Source organism: Scyliorhinus canicula, chromosome 6 (genome assembly GCF_902713615.1).
Source record: "Scyliorhinus canicula chromosome 6, sScyCan1.1, whole genome shotgun sequence".
NCBI lineage: Eukaryota > Metazoa > Chordata > Chondrichthyes > Carcharhiniformes > Scyliorhinidae > Scyliorhinus > Scyliorhinus canicula.
In genome coordinates this window covers 217,677,737-217,697,230 of record NC_052151.1, presented here as the reverse complement: position 1 = coordinate 217,697,230, position 19,494 = coordinate 217,677,737, and the positions used below count along the sequence as shown (strand labels likewise).

The following is a 19,494-nucleotide window of genomic DNA, read 5'->3' as shown; positions in this document are numbered from 1 at the left end:
AAGACTGTCTCTTGATCATTTGGGGAATACAGAATTATAAATGTTCTGAGTCGTGAAATTAACCTAAGGTGCTTCTGATAAAGGTTATGTTTTTTGTAAGTCTTCTGGATGTCAAAAGGACAGCGTACGTACTACTTAGCGTTGTATTCTTTGGGGGGTGTATTTGAATTGATGGTTGCTAAGATGTTCACTGTATGTTTTAAAAAGGTTAACTTGAGTTCATGGAATAAACATTGTTTTGCTTTAAAAAATACTTTCCCATTTCTGCTGTACCACACCTGTAGAGTGGGCCGTGTGCTCCCCATACCACAATCTAGTAAAAGTTGTGGGTCAGGTGAACTCCATGATACACTTTGGGGTTCTCTAAACCCTGGCCCAATAACAAAAGGAACTATTGTAAGTTATTTTCTGCTGTGATGTTAAAGATATTTTAATTCTATGTTAGTAATAAAGTTTATTTTAATAAACCGTATCCCTGTTACTTTTTGTAATCACTCCTGGAGCACTGCATCCTTTCCTCAGTCTTGTAAAATGAAAATTTCTGGTCAGCAACCTCACCATTGTTGGGATCTGGTCTGGGATGGGAACAGACGTTAAGGAATTCCAGGTTCAAGGCCCAGGGAACTGAAGGTGCAGCATCCAAATCAGTGAGCAAATCAGAGATGCGCACGAGACCAGAAATACAGGAGCAGAGAGATTTCAGAGGGTTGCAGAGGCTGAAGGTTACAGAGATAGGGAGGGTTGTAGGGGCTGGAGGAGGTTACAGAGATAGGGAGGGCTGTAGGGGCTGGAGGAGGTTACAGAGATAGGGAGGGTTGTAGGGGCTGGAGGAGGTTACAGAGATAGGGAGGGTTGTAGGGGCCGGAGGAGGTTACAGAGAAAGGGAGGTTTGTAGGGGCTGGAGGAGGTTACAGAGATAGGGAGGGTGGTAGGGGCTGGAGGAGGTTACAGAGATAGGGAGGGTTGTAGGGGCTGCAGGAGGTTACAGAGATAGGGAGGGTTGTAGGGGATGTGGTTGGTTAGAGGTAGGGAGGGGTGTAGGGACTGGAGGAGGTTAGAGATAGGGAGGGTTGTTGGGGCTGTGGGTTGGTTAGAGATGGGGAGGTTTGTGGGGGCTGGAGGAGGTTAGACATAGGGAGGGTTGTAGGGGCTGGAGGAGGTTACAGAGATAGGGAGGGTTGTCAGGGGCTGGAGGAGGTTACAGAGATAGAGAGGGTTGTAGTGGCTGAAGGAGGTTACAGAGATAGGGAGGGTTGTCGGGGCTGGAGGAGGTTACAGAGATAGGGAGGTTGTAGGGGCTGAAGGAGGTTACAGAGATAGGCGGGTTGTCAGGGCTGGAGGAGGTTAGAGATAGGGAGGGTTGTCGGGGCTGGAGGAGTTTACAGAGATATGGAGGGTTGTAGGGGCTGGAGGAGGTTACAGAGATAGGGAGGACTGTGGAGGCTGGAGGAGGTTACAGAGATATGGAGGGTTGTCGGGGCTGGAGGAGGTCACAGAGATAGGGAGTGTTGTCGGGGCTGGAGGAAGTTACAGAGATAGGGAGGGTTGTCGGGGCTGGAATAGGTTACAGAGAGAGGGAGTGTTGTAGGGCCTGGAAGAGGCTACAGAGATAGGGAGGGTTGTCGGGGCTGGAGGAGGTTACAGAGAAAGGGAGGGTTGTCGGGGCTGGGGGAGGTTACAGAGATAGGAAGGGCTGTAGGGTCTGGAAGAGGTTTCAGAGATAGGGAGGGTTGTAGAGGCTGGAGGAGGTTACAGAGATAGGGAGGGTTGTAGGGGCTGGAGAAGGTTACAGAGATAGGGAGGGTTGTAGAGGCTGGTGGAGGTTACAGAGATAGGGAGAGTGTAGGGGCTGGAGGAGGTTACAGAGATAGGGAGGGCTGTAGGGGCTGGAGGAGGTTACAGAGATAGGGAGGGTTGTAGGGGCTGGAGGAGGTTACAGAGATTGGGAGGGTTGTAGGGGCTGGAGGAGGTTACAGAGATAGGGAGGGCTGTAGGGCTGGAGGAGGTTACAGAGATAGGAGGGCTGTAGGGGCTGTAGGAGGTTACAGAGATAGGGAGGGTTGTAGGGGCTGGAGGAGGTTACAGAGATAGGGAGGGTTGTAGGGGCTGGAGGAAGTTACAGAGATAGGGAGGGTTGTAGGCGCTGGAGGAAGTTACAGAGATAGGGAGGGTTGTAGGCGCTGGAGGAGGTTACAGAGATAGGGAGGGTTGTAGGGGCTGTAGGAGGTTACAGAGATAGGGAGGGCTGTGGGGCTGGAAGAGGGGCTCTTTAGGTGAGGGGATGTTTAGCTCACTGGGCTAAATCGCTGGCTTTGAAAGCAGACCAAGGCAGGCCAGCAGCACGGTTCGATTCCCGTACCAGCCTCCCCGAACAGTTGACGGAATGTGGCGACTAGGGGCTTTTCACAGTAACTTCATTGAAGCCTACTCGTGACAATAAGCCATTTTCATTTTTTCATTTCATGAGGTTTCAGAGATAGATGGCGAGGCGTGAGTTGTTTTGAAAGAAGGATGTTGAATTATAAGACTGAGGTGTGTGGGTGGGAATGGAGATCCAGAAACACGAGGCTGGTGCGGGAATGGGAACGGGAGCTATGGGCACCCTGACGGGCCACAGCAGTGGCTGAACATGACCGGCCCGGGCTCACCTTAACAATCCCGCTGTCCTCCGACGCACATTCCACAAACTCGGTCACGTCTGTCACCAGGCCGCTCCCGTCCACCGTCACCGCTTTGATTGGCACCGTCACCAAACGCCCCGTCAGGACGGCCGTGTTGAGGATCTCCTGCTCCTGTTGGGCAGTCCAAGGGTCAGAGAGGTTAAGGTGCAAAGTTCGGATGGCGAGCGTTGCCAGAAGGACGGTGGCGACGAGGGTTAAGGCGCTTCGCCGGGGGAGAAAGGCAGAGGGCCCGGGTCGAGGGCCGTTGCTGCCACTGGGAGCCGGTGGCCAGTGGTGTCCGGCGGGGATTGGAGCTGGGTCCGTGTAGAGAGGTGACTATGGGTGGTATGATCTGTGAGTTCCTCAGTAACTAGTTTAAACAGCGAGGCCGAGCTGTGTCCGCCGGTGGGGTGAATAGCGGGGACAGCCTTGGATTACACGGCGATACACACGGGCAGCTCAGGCGGGCAGAACAGTGGCAAATGGAATTTAACCCTGACATTTATTCGCCGATGAACTTTGGGAAGGCTAACAAGGGACAAGGGAACGCACAATGAATGACAAGACGCTAGGAAGTGTAGAGGACCAGAGCGACCTTGAGGTTCATGTCCATAGGTCTCTGAAGGCAGCAGGATTGGTAGATCAGGTGGTTAAGGAGGCACGTGAAACAGTTGCCTTTATTATCCGGGGCACAGAATACGAGAGCAGGGAGGGTACGGTGGAACGGTATACAACACTGGTTAGGCCACAGCTCGAGTACTGGGTGTAGTTCTGGTCGCCGCACTATAGGAAGGATGTGACTGTGCCAGAAAGGGTGCAGAGGGGATTCTCCAGGGTGCTGCGTGGGTCGGAGCGTTTCAGCTGTGAAGAGAGGCTGGTTAGTCTGGGGTAGTGGGGGTGGGGGGGGGGGGGGGGGGGGGGGAGACGGACCTGGGGTAGTGGGGGGGGGGGGGAACCTGATTGAGGGGGACAAAATGATGAAGGACACAGATAGGGTGGAGAGGAACACACTGTTCCCCTTTAGTGGAGGGGTCAATAACCAGGGGGAATAAATTTACGGTCAGGAGCAGGAGATTTCGAGGGGATTTGAGGATAAACCTTTGCACCTAGAGGGGGTTGGGAATCTGGACCTCACGTCCTGAAAGGGTGATTGAGGCGGGTGTAGTGATCTCTGTATGTGCGTGTACACAAGCGGTTAATGTGTAATCAGTAGCACCACATGACCACTAGAGGGCAGGACGAAGAAGGGGTACAAAAGGCAGCCACATTGTCTCTCTCCCTCTCTCGGGGGTGTACTGTGACCAGGGCAATAGCAGACTAGTTCAGATGGCGAGTGGAGTAACGTATAGTTACTGTAGTTAGATCTTGTTAACCTAATCACTAGTATCAAATTTAAAGTAAAGAGCTCATGTAAATATTGTTCTAGTGACTCAATAAACCTTTTGTTACTACTGGACGAGTTTGAATCTCCCTCATCGAGATTCAGAAGACCTCATCACTAACCAAGGACTGAGCGGCCCATGTTACCTCCCACACAGGAAACAAAACAGCGGGAACCCTCACAACATTTAAGCAGCATTTCGGTGAGCACTTGAAACACCCCAGCGCGCACACAGCTACGGAGCACGTGCTGGAAAATGGGATTAGAATAGATGGGGGCTGGGCGGCTAGCACAGAGACGATGGGCCGAAGGACGTCATTCTGTGCTGTGAAACTCTGTGACTCTCAGATCAGTTGTCTTTATCTTTTCACGTGCCAAGCTGCCTTGCACAATAGAAGGGCTGCTTCGTGTCACGAGTCACATCGGTCCCTGGTGCAGACGTGGTGCCCTGGAGCACTTACACATGACGATTGCTTCCCAGATCATTCATTCCCAGCCCTGTACACCAAACACGGCAAAACGCAACACATCAGCCTGCGGGTCATAACCGCCTCGGAGCGACAACCCGCATTCCGCACTGGTTTACCCACGCTTAAATTCTACGGTGCCCGTCCCACCCAACCTTCCTGACTCAGGCCAGGTGAGAGTCAAACAGTGCAGCGCTTCCCTCACTCTAGCAGCCAAGTGTGAGAGAAATGGAGCGAAGGGGGACACCGCCCACCCTTTGTTACTGCACGAGTTGCCGTAAAGCAGGTCAGCTTAAAGCCCCCCCCCCCCCCACCAATCTGACGCCGAGTAATCAGGAATTTACAGATCTGTGTTTTGATTGGAGCGACTTCAGTCCGTCGATCATAGCTAATCCCTCCAGTACAGAAAGAGGCCATTCGGCCCATCGAGTCTGCACCCGATCCACCCCGCCCGAGGCCCGTAACGCAACCCGCACATCCCTGGACAGCAAGGGGCAGTTTTATCACGGCCAATCCACCTAACCCGCACATCTTTGGACTGTGGGAGGAAACCGGAGCACCCGGAGGAAACCCACGCAGACACGGGGGGAGAACGTGCAGACTCCGCACCGACAGTCAGCCGAGGCCGGCAAACGAACCTGGGACCCTGGCGCTGTGAAGCCACAGTGCGAGCCACCCGTGCTCCCGTGCCACCCGCTAATATACCACCACACACTTGTGACAATAAAGATTATTGTTGTTATTTCTACCTCCCTTCAGTTCTGACGAAGTGTCACCAGAGCTCGAACTGTTAACTCTGCGTTTTCCCGCCCTCCACCGATGCTCCCCGTTTTTTCCCGCATTTTCTGTGGTCAACTTCCGCCGTTGAGTTGGGCTTGTTGGGAACCAACTAGCCAGTCACCCTCCCTGTCACAGAACGCCCCACTCCATCCCGGAAACTTGGCTAGGCTTCCGAGGGAATGGACGGCATTCAGGAAAGAGAGAGAGAGAGAGAGAGAGAGAGAGTGCCGAACACAGGAGGGGAGATGGAACGTCGAAGGAAAAAAGAGGGGAACTGGGTAAGGGGGAGGATGGAAGAGAGGGGAGCGGAGAGGGGTATGAAAGGGGGAGAGTGAGGAAGGGAGATAGATTAAGGAAGGGGAGAGAAGTAGAGGACAGCGCGGTAGCACAGCGGTTAGCACTCCTGCTTCACAGCGCCAGGGTCCCAGGTTCGATTCCCCGCTGTTACTTCTCGAGGGACAAGTCACACTCGCTCACGTTAAGAAGAATAATCTTTATCGTCACAAGTAAAGCAAAGTTGGACCAAGTATGGGCAGCATGGTAGCACAGTGGTTAGCACTGTGGCTTCACAGCGCCAGGGTCCCAGGTTCAATTCCCCGCCGGGTGCCTGTCTGTGCGGAGTCTGCACGTTCTCCCCATGTGTGCGTGGGTTTCCTCCGGGTGCTCCGGTTTCCTCCCACAGTCCAAAGACGTGCAGGTTAGGTGGATTGGCCATGCTAAATTGCCCCTAGTGACCAAACAGGTTAGGAGGGGTTACTGGGTTACGGGGATGGGGCGGAAGTGAGGGCTTAAGTGGGTCGGTGCAGACTCGATGGGCCGAATGGCCTCCTTCTGCGCTGTATGTTCTATGATGCCAGAGCGGGGGAGACAGGGAGAGGGGGAAGAGAGATGAGGGCGAGCGAGGGAAGGAAAAATTGAGGTGAAAGAAAGAAAGGGGGCTAAATAGGACGGGTGCGAGGGGAGTGGGGGGGGGGAGTAAGGAAGGGGAGAGAAAGCAAGAGGGGGGAGGGGGAAGGGAGGGTGAAAGGGGGGGGGGGAGGAGTCACGCTGACTGAGAGAGTAAAAAAAAAAAATCAGCCTCCCGTTACCGTGGCGAGGGGAACGAGACCCTGGACGTCCCGCTGGGTGACCATGAGCTCGGTGACGATCCTGTCGGGGTCCAAAATGGCCGCCGGGCCTACGTACTCCACCTGCCACGCGATACGCCGCGTCACCGCCTCGCCAACAAACTCCTCCATCTCCAGTTCCAGCCAGGCAATATCCAGGGAATCCGATCCGGGACTGTTTCCGAACACACAGGGAAGGAGAATGAGGGGCAGGAGAGAGAGAGAGAGCGGGATGAGGGAGAGACACAACGAGAGTTAAATATCTGAACGTTCATAACAAGATTTAAGGTCCCGAAACATTCCCAAGGCAGTCCCCAGGAGAATTGTGAACAAGTGATGACGCCCGATCCACATTCGGAAGTGTCAGCCCACATGGCCAAGTGCTTGGTGAGGACAGGTGCGTTTTACAGAGTGTCTTAGAGGGGGCAACGCCGGGTAAGGGAGGGTGTTCCCAAAGCCAGGGTCCAGGCAGTCAAAGGCATGGCAACTCATGGTGCAGAAACTTCAATTGCAGGTACACCAGTGAAGTGCAGGTATCACCCGAGGATTGGGAGGCTAGGGGTGGTCACAAACATAGATGGGGCGATGCCATGGACTAGGGCAGGGAGGGAATTGAAAAAAAAAGGACACTTCTAGACTGGAGGCTCATGTGGGTCAGCAAGCGACATGGTGGTCAACACGACTGCTTCACAGCTCCAGGGTCCCGGGAGTGTGTGTGTGTGTGTGTGTGTGTGTGTGTGTGGAGTTTGCACTTTCTCCCCGTGTCTGCGTGGGTTTCCTCCGGGAGATCCGGTTTCCTCCCACAAGTCCAAGGATGCGCAGGTTAGGTGGATTGGCCGTGCTAAATTGGCCCTTGGTATCCAGCGGTGAGGTGGGATTGTGGGGTTTGTGGGGACGTGGGCCAGGGCGCTCTCTCAGAGGCTCAGTGCAGGCTTGATGGGCCAAATGGCCTTATTCTGCACTGTAGGGATTCTGAGCACAGGGGTGGTAAGGAGAAGTGGCATTGTGGTACTGTCGCTGGTGTCACGTGAGAGTACCTTTAAGAAATGGGTGTTTATAAAAATATCGGTAGTGGATGTACCTTTAAGAAATGGGTGTTTATAAAAATATCGGTAGTGGATGTACCTTTAAGAAATGGGTGTGGATCAGTGATGTCAGATTGTGGGTGGAGCTGGGCTGTCTGCTACAGGGCGTGTTTTAGTGTCGTTTTAGTTTTGGAGAAGCTGCAGTCACAGCAGGGTGTGTGTGAATCTCTGCAAGCTAAAGAATGTTCATCTGGTGATTTCAACGTGGTAACTGTTCTCAGTAGTGAAGTTAAACCTGATGTCTTTCTGTAAAGAGGGTTCTGTTTGTCTTGTGGATGTTGCAAGGAAAGATTAAGAGTTACTTATAGAGTACTGTATACATTGGGGGATTTATTGGTGTTGATAGTTGTTCAGATGTTGACTGTGGGTTTATAAAGTGTTAACTGGTTTCAGAAATAAGCAGTGTTTTAGTTTAAAAGTACTGTAGATTTCTGGTGCACCACACCTGTAGAGTGGACCGTGTGCTCCCCAAACCACAATCTGGTAAAAGTTCAATAAAAAAGATCTGGGATTAAAAGTACAGTGATAACTATTGTCGATTGCCGTAAAAGAAAGCCCTCACTAATGTCCCTTTCGGGAAGGCAATCGGCCATCCGTAGGCTGGTCTGGCCCAACACGTGACTTCAGACCCCACACATCGGTGTGGTTGACATCATGGTCAATTAGGAATGGGCAACCGAGCCAGCGACCGACCCCACATCCTGTGAATGAATGGAAAGAAACAGCCAGGAAGTCAGTGGGTAAGAGTCAAGCTTAGCGATCGTCGGGGTTTCAGCGGCAAGTGAGCCGTGACGGGGGGGGGGGGGGGGGGGGGGGGGGGGGGAGGGGGGGGGGCAAGTCTACGGAAATAGGGGGTCTTAGTGTTGTCAGGAACGTAAGGTCAGAAGGTCGGGGTCAGCTGTGTTGAGATTACAAACAGGCTGATAGAGAGGCAGCGGGAATGAACAGAGGGAGAGAGTGAGTGAGTCAAATATAGACAGGTGGAGGAAAGCAAGGACAGAAAGAAAGATAGGTAAAATAGAGAGAAAGAGAGAGAGAGAGAGAGAAGGAGACAGAGGAAGAGGGAGAGAGAGAGAGACCTGCATATCTGATCTGCGGAGTAAAAAAGGAGCCAATAGCCTGATCACCCTTTCCAACTCTGTAACTCTTGTTATGGGCCAGGGTTTAGAGAACCCCAAAGTGTATCATGGAGTTCACCTGACCCACAACCTTTAATAGATTGTGGTATGGGGAGCACACGGCCCACTCTACAGGTGTGGTACAGCAGAAATGGAAAAGTATTTTTTCAAGCAAAACAATGTTTATTCTATGAACTCAAGTTAACCTTTTTAAAACATACAGTGAACATCTTAGCAACCATTAATTCAAATACAGCCCCCAAAGAATACAACACTAAGTAATCATTTAAGCTTTCTTTTTAACATCCATAAGACTTAAATCACCTTTTAACAGAAGCACGTCAGGTAAAAGTCACTACTGTTATTAGTTTTAAATCACCAGGATTGATTTACAGTCTTTAGATTACAGAGAGAGAGAGAGACTCTGATACACCTTCTGGCAGCTATCCAGCTCTGAAAACGAAACTAAAACACACCCTGCAGCAAACAGCCTAAAACAAAAGTAAAAAGCTGACAGACAGCCTAGCTCCGCCCACTCTTTGACATCACTGCAGTAATAAACACCCATTTCTTAATCCTTAATAACTTCCCAAAGAACATTCAGGTTCACCAGCCTCTGGGCAGAAATTCCTCCTCATCTCTGTCTCAACTGATTTGCCGTCCGGTCCGAGACTCGCCGATAAAGGGGAAAACGGCGAGAGGAGGTCTCCGTTTGGGAGGTTATGTTCTCCCGCCGGAGATGAATCCACCAGAACCACCCCACCCCCCCCCCACCCTTCCTCCGACCACTCCCCCCCCCCCCCCCCCACCCTTCCCTCCAGCAGAAACCATCCCATAAGAGAGACTCTTGTCTGGAAACCCCCCTATTACAGAGTCCTCTGCTTCCCATTACAGACACCCTGTCCGGAAGCCCCCCCCCCCCATTACAGACACCCTGTCTGGAAGCCCCTTCTACAGAGACCCTGGGTGGGATTCTCCGACCCCCCCCCCCTGCCGGGTCGGAGAATAGCCGGGGGCCGGCGTGAATCCCGCCCCCGCTGTCTCCCGAAGTCTCCGGCACCAGAGATTCGGCAGGGGTGGGAATCGCGCCGCGCCTGTCGGCGGGACCCCCCCCCCCCCGGCGATTCTCCGGCCCGCAACGGGCCGAAGTCCCGCTGCTGTAATGCCGGTCCCACCGGCGGGAATCAAAACACCTCCCTTACCGGCGGGAGCAGGCGGTACGAGAAGGGTCCGGGGTTCTGGGGGGGTGGCGGGGTGAGGGGAGATGTGACCCCAGGGGGTGCCCCCACGGTGGCCTAGCCTGCAATCGGGGCCCAACGATCGGCGGGCGGGCCTGTGCCGGGTAGGGGAGAATCCCGGCGCCTGTCTGGAATCGCCCCATTACAGAGACCCCGGCCTGGAATACCCCCCATTACAGACCCCGGCCTGGACTCCCCCCCCATTACACAGACCCCGGCCTGGACTCCCCCCCCCATTACAGAGACCCAGGTCTGGACTCCCCCCCCATTACACAGACCCCGGCCTGGACTCCCCCCCCCATTACAGAGACCCAGGTCTGGACTCCCCCCCCATTACACAGACCCCGGCCTGGACTCCCCCCCCATTACAGAGACCCAGGTCTGGACTCCCCCCCCATTACACAGACCCCGGCCTGGCCTCCCCCCCCATTACAGAGACCCAGGTCTGGACTCCCCCCCCATTACACAGACCCCGGCCTGGACTCCCCCCCCCATTACAGACCCCGGCCTGGACTCCCCCCCCCATTACAGAGACCCAGGTCTGGACTCCCCCCCCATTACAGAGACCCCGGTCTGGAATCCCCCCCCATTACACAGACCCCGGTCTGGAATCCCCCCCCATTACAGAGACCCAGGTCTGGACTCCCCCCCCATTACACAGACCCCGGCCTGGACTCCCCCCCCATTACAGAGACCCAGGTCTGGACTCCCCCCCCATTACACAGACCCCGGCCTGGACTCCCCCCCCCATTACAGACCCCGGCCTGGACTCCCCCCCCCATTACAGAGACCCAGGTCTGGACTCCCCCCCCATTACAGAGACCCAGGTCTGGACTCCCCCCCCATTACACAGACCCCGGCCTGGACTCCCCCCCCATTACAGACCCCGGCCTGGACTCCCCCCCCATTACACAGACCCCGGCCTGGACTCCCCCCCCATTACAGACCCCGGCCTGGACTCCCCCCCCCATTACAGACCCCGGCCTGGACTCCCCCCCCATTACAGAGACCCAGGTCTGGACTCCCCCCCCATTACACAGACCCCGGCCTGGACTCCCCCCCCCATTACAGACCCCGGCCTGGACTCCCCCCCATTACAGAGACCCAGGTCTGGACTCCCCCCCCATTACACAGACCCCGGCCTGGACTCCCCCCCCATTACAGAGACCCAGGTCTGGACTCCCCCCCCATTACACAGACCCCGGCCTGGACTCCCCCCCCATTACAGAGACCCAGGTCTGGACTCCCCCCCCATTACACAGACCCCGGCCTGGACTCCCCCCCCCATTACAGACCCCGGCCTGGACTCCCCCCCCCATTACAGAGACCCAGGTCTGGACTCCCCCCCCATTACAGAGACCCAGGTCTGGACTCCCCCCCCATTACACAGACCCCGGCCTGGACTCCCCCCCCATTACAGACCCCGGCCTGGACTCCCCCCCCCATTACACAGACCCCGGCCTGGACTCCCCCCCCATTACAGACCCCGGCCTGGACTCCCCCCCCCCATTACAGACCCCGGCCTGGACTCCCCCCCCCATTACAGAGACCCAGGTCTGGACTCCCCCCCCCATTACACAGACCCCGGCCTGGACTCCCCCCCCATTACACAGACCCCGGCCTGGACTCCCCCCTCCCCATTACAGAGACCCCGGCCTGGACTCCCCCCCCCATTACAGACCCCGGCCTGGACTCTCCCCCCATTACAGACCCCGGCCTGGACTCCCCCCCCCATTACAGAGACCCCGGCCTGGACTCCCCCCCCCCCCCCCATTACAGAGACCCCGGTCTGGACTCCCCCCCCATTACAGAGACCCAGGTCTGGACTCCCCCCCCCATTACAGAGACCCTGGCCTGGAATCCCCCCCATTACAGAGACCCCGGCCTGGAATCCCCCCATTACAGAGACCCCGGTCTGGAATCCTCCCCATTACAGAGACCCCGGCCTGGAATCCTCCCCATTACAGAGACCCCGGTCTGGAATCCTCCCCATTACAGAGACCCCGGCCTGGAATCCCCCCCATTACAGACCCCGGTCTGGAATCCCCCCCATTACAGAGACCCCGGTCTGGAATCCCCCCCATTACAGACCCCGGCCTGGAATCCCCCCATTACAGAGACCCCAGCCTGGAATCCCCCCATTACAGAGACCCCGGTCTGGAATCCCCCCCCCCCCCATTACAGAGACCCCGGCCTGGAATCCTCCCGATTAGAGACCCCGGCCTGGACTCCCCCCCCCATTACAGACCCCGGCTTGGACTCCCCCCCCCCCCCCATTACAGACCCCGGCCTGGACTCCCCCCCATTACAGAGACCCTGGCCTGGAATCCTCCCCATTACAGAGACCCCGGACTGGAATCCCCCCATTACAGAGACCCCGGTCTGGAATCCCCCCCATTACAGACCCCGGTCTGGAATCCCCCCCATTACAGAGACCCCGGCCTGGACTCCCCCCCCCCATTACAGAGACCCCGGCCTGGAATCCTCCCGATTACAGAGACCCCGGCCTGGACTCCCCCCATTACAGAGACCCTGGCCTGGAATCCTCCCGATTACAGAGACCCCGGCCTGGAATCCTCCCGATTACAGAGACCCCGGCCTGGAATCCTCCCCATTACAGAGACCCTGGCCTGGAATCCTCCCCATTACAGAGACCCTGGCCTGGAATCCTCCCCATTACAGAGACCCCGGTCTGGAATCCCCATTACACAGACCCCGGTCTGGAATCCCCCCATTACAGACCCCGGTCTGGAATCCCCATTACACAGACCCCGGTCTGGAATCCCCCCTATTACACAGACCCCGGCCTGGAATCCCCCCATTACAGAGACCCCGGCCTGGAATCCCCCCATTACAGACCCCGGCCTGGAATCACCCCCATTACAGAGACCCCGGTCTGGAATCCTCCCCATTACAGACCCCGGCCTGGACTCCCCCCCCCCATTACAGACCCCGGTCTGGAATCCCCCCCATTACAGAGACCCTGGCCTGGAATCCCCCCCATTACAGAGACCCCGGCCTGGAATCCTCCCCATTACAGACCCCGGTCTGGAATCCCCCCCCCCCCATTACAGAGACCCTGGTTCGGAATCCCCCACATTACAGACCCCGGTCTGGAATCCCCCCCATTACAGAGCCCGGTCTGGAATCCCCCCATTACAGACCCCGGCCTGGAATCCCCCCATTACAGACCCCGGCCTGGAATCCCCCCCATTACAGACCCCGGCCTGGAATCCCCCCATTACAGACCACGGTCTGGAATCCCCCCCATTACAGACCCCGGTGTGGAATCCCCCCCATTACAGAGACCCCGGTCTGGAATCCTCCCCATTACAGACCCCGGCCTGGAATCTCCCCCCATTACAGAGACCCCGGCCTGGAATCCTCCCCATTACAGAGACCCCGGTCTGGAATCCCCCCCTCCCCATTACAGAGACCCCGGCCTGGAATCCTCCCGATTACAGAGACCCCGGCCTGGAATCCCCCCCTTTACACAGACCCCGGTCTGGAATCCCCATTACAGACCCCAGTCTGGAATCCCCCCCATTACAGAGACCCCGGTCTGGAATCCCCCATTACAGACCCCAGTCTGGAATCCCCCCCCATTACAGGGACCCCGGCCTGGAATCCCCCCATTACAGACCCCGGTCTGGAATCTCCCCATTACAGAGACCCCGGCCTGGAATCCCCCCCCATTACACAGACCCCGGCCTGGAATCCCCCCATTACACAGACCCCGGCCTGGAATCCCCCCCATTACAGAGACCCCGGCCTGGAATCCCCCCCATTACACAGACCCCGGCCTGGAATCCCCCCATTACACAGATCCCGGCCTGGAATCCCCCCATTACAGAGACCCCAGCCTGGAATCCCCCCATTACAGACCCCAGCCTGGAATCCCCCCATTACAGACCCCAGCCTGGAATCCCCCCCATTACAGAGACCCCGGCCTGGAATCCCCCCATTACCCAGATCCCGGCCTGGAATTCCCCCATTACAGAGACCCCAGCCTGGAATCCCCCCATTACAGACCCCAGCCTGGAATCCCCCCCCATTACACAGACGCCGGTCTCTAATCCCCCCCATTACAGAGACCCCGGTCTGGAATCCCCCCCCATTACACAGACCCCGGTCTCTAATCCCCCCCCATTACAGAGACCCCAGCCTGGAAGCGAGAGAACAGTCCAGACAGAGGTAGTGAAAACAATCGCTGCTTTAAAACTCACCTGGGCAATACACCTGCTGACTCAGACAGGGGAAGCAGCACATGTAAACTCCGAGAAAGCAAAAACCACACCAGCTGGGTTTAAAGTCCCTCAGATCTTTGGTCAGGGAGGCTTCCATTCACATCAATATGAAATTGACTTTATTGGGTTGTGATTGACAGCTCGCATACACCCAGCTGTCTGGACTGTTTAACACCATTTCCCTTCACGCTTGAATGGATCTCAAGTACCCAGCTGTCAACGAACCACAATGTTTATCAACTTCAAGCAATGACTGGCAGCTCCTGGACCACTTCAAAGTCAGCTAAGTGTTCGTACTTCCTATTTCTCTCTGCAGAGAGCCGGCAACTAATATCTGCCATGTTTGTCAGACTGTGCTCAGTAAGCCCATTGGGTAGCAACAGTTCCCCCAGATACTGGTTCCTAGCCCACCAAGCAGCTCCCAGGTCATATGCATGACGAGGCCTGTTTTGTTCCTGTCCCCTTACCTCCAGCCCTTTGAGGCATGACTCCTTGTGCAGGTAACCGTGGCGATACGGTGCTTGGATCCGTGTGAGTGCTGCAACGCTACACTCCACACCTCTGGGAGGCTGGGATGAACGGACAGAATCCTGACACCTTTCTTCAGCTTGGCCCTGAGCAAAGAAATGGGGAGGAAGGGCAAACAGGTTTGATTGCAGGGTGTGTGGATAGAGAGGTTATTCTGGCTTCACTTCTGATCCCTTATACGGATGTGAGTAACACTGGGTCCATCCTAGAAACTGTTCCAATCCCAACAAGCTTCATCCCAAACATCTACCCAACGTCTTCCATTTCAAACTGGGGTCAATCCCACTCACCATACCAACCTCCGCCATGCCTACCTCCGCTCTGCCAACCTCCGCTCTGCCAACCTCCGCCATGCCAACCTCCGCCATGCCAACCTCCACAGTGCCAACCAACGCCACGCCAACCAACGCCATGCCACCTAATGCCATGCCAACCTCCGCCATGCCAACCTCCGCCATGCCAACCTCCGCCATGCCAACCTCCGCCATGCCAACCTCCACAGTGCCAACCAACGCCACGCCAACCAACGCCATGCCACCTAATGCCATGCCAACCTCCGCCATGCCAACCTCCGCCATGCCAAACTCCACAGTGCCAACCAACGCCATGCCAACCAACGCCATGCCAACCAACACAATGCCAACCAGCGCCATGCAAACCTCCACCATGCCAACCTCCACCATGCCAACCTCCACCATGCCAACCTCCACCATGCCAACCTCCACCATGCCAACCTCCACCATGCCAACCTCCGCTCTGCCAACCTCCGCCATGCCAACCTCTGCCATGCCAACCTTCGCCATGCCAAACTCCACAGTGCCAACCAACGCCATGCCAACCAACGCCATGCCAACCTCCACCATGCCAACCTCCACCATGCCAACCTCCACCATGCCAACCTCCACCATGCCAACCAACACCATGCCAACCAACACCATGCCAACCAACACCATGCCAACCTCCGCCATGCCACCTAATGCCATGCCAACCAATGCCATACCAACCTCCACCATGCCAACCAACGCCATGCCAACCAACGCCATGCCAACCAACACCATGCCAACCTCCACCATGCCAACCTCCACCATGCCAACCTCCACCATGCCAACCTCCACCATGCCAACCTCCACCATGCCAACCTCCACCATGCCAACCTCCGCCATGCCAACCAACACCATGCCAACCAGCACCATGCCAACCAACACCATGCCAACCAATGCCATACCAACCTCCACCATGCCAACCTCCACCATGCCAACCAACACCATGCCAACCAACGCCATGCCAACCAACGCCATGCCAACCTCCACCATGCCAACCACGACCATGCCAACCTCCACCATGCCAACCTCCACCATGCCAACCTCCACCATGCCAACCTCCACCATGCCAACCTCCACCATGCCAACCTCTACCATGCCAACCTCTACCATGCCAACCTCTACCATGCCAACCTCTACCATGCCAACCTCTACCATGCCAACCTCCACCATGCCAACCTCCACCATGCCAACCTCCGCCATGCCAACCAACACCATGCCAACCTCCACCATGCCAACCAACACTATGCCAACCAATGCCATGCCAAACAACGCCATGCCAAACAACACCATGCCAACCAACACCATGCCAACCTCCACCATGCCACCTGATGTCATGCCAACCAACGCCATGCCAACCTCCACCATGCCACCTAATACCATGCCAACCAATGCCATGCCAACCTCCACCATGCCACCTAATACCATGCCAACCAACGCCATGCCAACCTCCACCATGCCAACCTCCAGTGCCCCCTACTCGCCCAGCCAAATCTCCAGCCAGACAGACCGATGCCACCCCGAACATACAGACTACCTGCAGTCCGCCCCACCCCTTACCTGATGACGACGGCGTCCAGGGAGACGTTTGCCATGATCGCCACAGCGACGCCCACGGTCTCGCCAGGCCGGAGGCTGCGCTCGGGCAGCCGGAGCAGCACGTTGGCATCCAGCCTGGCCACCCGCTCGGCCGGCAGCCCCAGGAGCACCAGGCGGCCCAGCGGCTCCAGCCCCTCCCGGCCGGCGTCCCGCGACTCGGCCATCCCGCCTCTTCCGCACTCGGAGGGGGGAAGGCTTCTGTAGTACAGCAACAAGCTGACCTCCTGGTTAGCCCCGGGGAATCCCCCCCTCCGCCCTCTCCTGGGCCGACCTGAGGGCGGAAACCAACCAACAGGGAGTTCGAGGCTGGCAACGCAGATTCCCAGAGGCCCCTAGGGACAGAAGAGAGAGAGAGAGCGGGAGATAGCTCAACAGGACCGTACGCAATGTAAAGCTCCCTCTACACTGTCCCCATCAAACACTCCCAGGGCAGGTACAGCACGGGGTTAAATACAGAGTAAAGCTCCCTCTACACTGTCCCCATCAAACACTCCCAGGACAGGTACAGCACGGGGTTAGATACAGAGTAAAGCTCCCTCTACACTGTCCCCATCAAACACTCCCAGGGCAGGTACAGCACGGGGTTAGATACAGAGTAAAGCTCCCCCTACACTGTCCCCATCAAACACTCCCAGGACAGGTACAGCACGGGGTTAGATACAGAGTAAAGCTCCCTCTACACTGTCCGCATCAAACACTCCCAGGACAGGTACAGAACGGGGTTAGATACAGAGTAAAGCTCCCTCTACACTGTCCCCATCAAACACTCCCAGGACAGGTACAGCACGGGGTTAGATACAGAGTAAAGCTCCCTCTACACTGTCCCCATCAAACACTCCCAGGACAGATACAGCACGGGGTTAGATACAGAGTAAAGCTCCTTCTACACTGTCCCCACGGGGTTAGATACAGAGTAAAGCTCCCTCTACACTGTCCCCATCAAACACTCCCAGGACAGGTACAGCACGGGGTTAGATACAGAGTAAAGCTCCTTCTACACTGTCCCCACGGGGTTAGATACAGAGTAAAGCTCCCTCTACACTGTCCCCATCAAACACTCCCAGGACAGGTACAGCGCAGGGGTTAGATACAGAGTAAAGCTCCCTCTACACTGTCCCCGTCAAACACTCCCAGGACAGGTACAGCACGGGGTTAGATACAGAGTAAAGCCCCCTCTGCACTGTCCCCATCAAACACTCCCAGGACAGGTACAGCACGGGGTTAGATACAGAGTAAAGCTCCCTCTACACTGTCCCCATCAAACACTCCCAGGACAGGTACAGCACGGGGTTAGATACAGAGTAAAGCTCCCTCTACACTGTCCCCATCAAACACTCCCAGGACAGGTACAGGACGGGGTTAGATACAGAGTAAAGCTCCCTCTACACTGTCCCCATCAAACACTCCCAGGACAGGGACAGCACGGGGTTAGATACAGAGTAAAGCTCCCTCTACACTGTCCCCATCAAACACTCCCAGGACAGGGACAGCACGGGGTTAGATACAGAGTAAAGCTCCCTCTACACTGTCCCCATCAAACACTCCCAGGACAGGTACAGCACGGGGTTAGATACAGAGTAAATCTCCCTCTACACTGTCCCCATCAAACACTCCCAGGACAGGTACAGCACGGGGTTAGATACAGAGTAAAGCTCCCTCTGCACTGTCCCCATCAAACACTCCCAGGACAGGTACAGCACGGGGTTAGATACAGAGTAAAGCTCCCTCTGCACTGTCCCCATCAAACACTCCCAGGACAGGTACAGCACGGGGTTAGATACAGAGTAAAGCTCCCTCTACACTGTCCCCATCAAACACTCCCAGGACAGGTATAAGCCTCTTTGAACTCTGAGGCTGGATTTGATCCCAGTTCCCTGGCCCCAGTCAAGTTCTGCCATGTATTCTCCCTCCCCCTCCCCACCCCCACCAGGAATGTGAACAACTGAGACTGACCTTTAACCGGCAGTCACCTCTGACCTCCTTCATCTCTCGGAACGCGTGCACGCTCACACAGGGCAGATTGTCCTCATCCTCGAGTGAGCCCCAGTCACGACCGCTCACGTGGAATAAAACCTGGGCCCTCGGCCAACCGGCGTGGGCCTTCCCTTGCACCATGTGGGCCCGGATCCTCCAGCTGGGGTTCAGGAAGGCTCCCGTCTCCAATCCGTTTCGCCAGGGCTCCGGAGGCCGGCCAGACAGCACCTGCTGGACAGAGAACGGGCCATGGGAGGCCTTGACCACGGGCAGGGACTTGACCTGGGAAAGTAGGAAGGGCTGGGTGCTGATCCTCCGGCTGGAGTTCCAGGTCAGCTCCTCATCCGTCTGCTTGAGGAAGAAGCACTCCTGGGCGCCCAGGATCCTGTAGTCGACGGGGAAGTAGAACGGGATGGAGGACGTTGCTCGGTCATCCGGGAAGGCCGCAATCGCAGAGTTCTGTAGTGCTGGAAGTGCAAGAAATAATGTCAAAAACATTTTTTCTCCTTCGCCAAAGTCCAATCTCCGTACCCATTCCTCATCTATCGACAGACTCCACCTCGCCCACGCCCTGCACACTCGATAAGTGAGCAGAACAAAGGTTTCCCCAGAATCTCAATCATGTTTGGCAGAGGGCAGACACCCCTCTGTAGACAACACTCTGCACTCTTTGGCCATGACAACATTCACCCCACTTTCTCGGGACTCCATTCCGCTTCTCCGCCTTCGTTACATCTGTTCCGAAGATGCCACTTTTGACAGTCCTGCCTTTTTACCAGACTGAGGTTGCTCCCCCCCCCCCCCCCCCTCCTCCCGTGTTAATGGAAGCTCTCAACCTCGTCCGATCCATCTCCCGCTCCCCTTCCCCTCCCTCCCTCCCAGAATAGGGTCCCCCCCCCCCCATTGTCCTCACTCTTCGCCCCACCAGCCTCCGCATTACAAACGACCGTCCCCCGCCAGTTCCGCCAACCCCAGCACGTTTCCACCACCA

General features: G+C 56.3%; 1 protein-coding gene across 2 annotated transcripts in view; it reads right to left on the bottom strand.

The window, feature by feature from the left end:
- LOC119967873 (transmembrane protein 132C-like) overlaps positions 1–19,016 on the bottom strand; it is a 40,871-nt gene extending 21,855 nt beyond the window's left edge. For both annotated transcript variants that reach the window (XM_038800953.1, XM_038800954.1), the window contains exons 1-5: positions 18,483–19,016; positions 16,491–16,861; positions 14,550–14,696; positions 6,377–6,569; positions 2,649–2,792 (exon numbers count right to left, since the gene is read on the bottom strand). In XM_038800953.1, the coding sequence (XP_038656881.1) occupies positions 2,649–2,792; positions 6,377–6,569; positions 14,550–14,696; positions 16,491–16,861; positions 18,483–19,001 (1,374 nt within the window). In that variant the 5' untranslated portion in view covers positions 19,002–19,016. The remainder of the gene's footprint in view (positions 1–2,648; positions 2,793–6,376; positions 6,570–14,549; positions 14,697–16,490; positions 16,862–18,482) is intronic.
- Between the last annotated feature and the right edge of the window lie 478 nt (positions 19,017–19,494).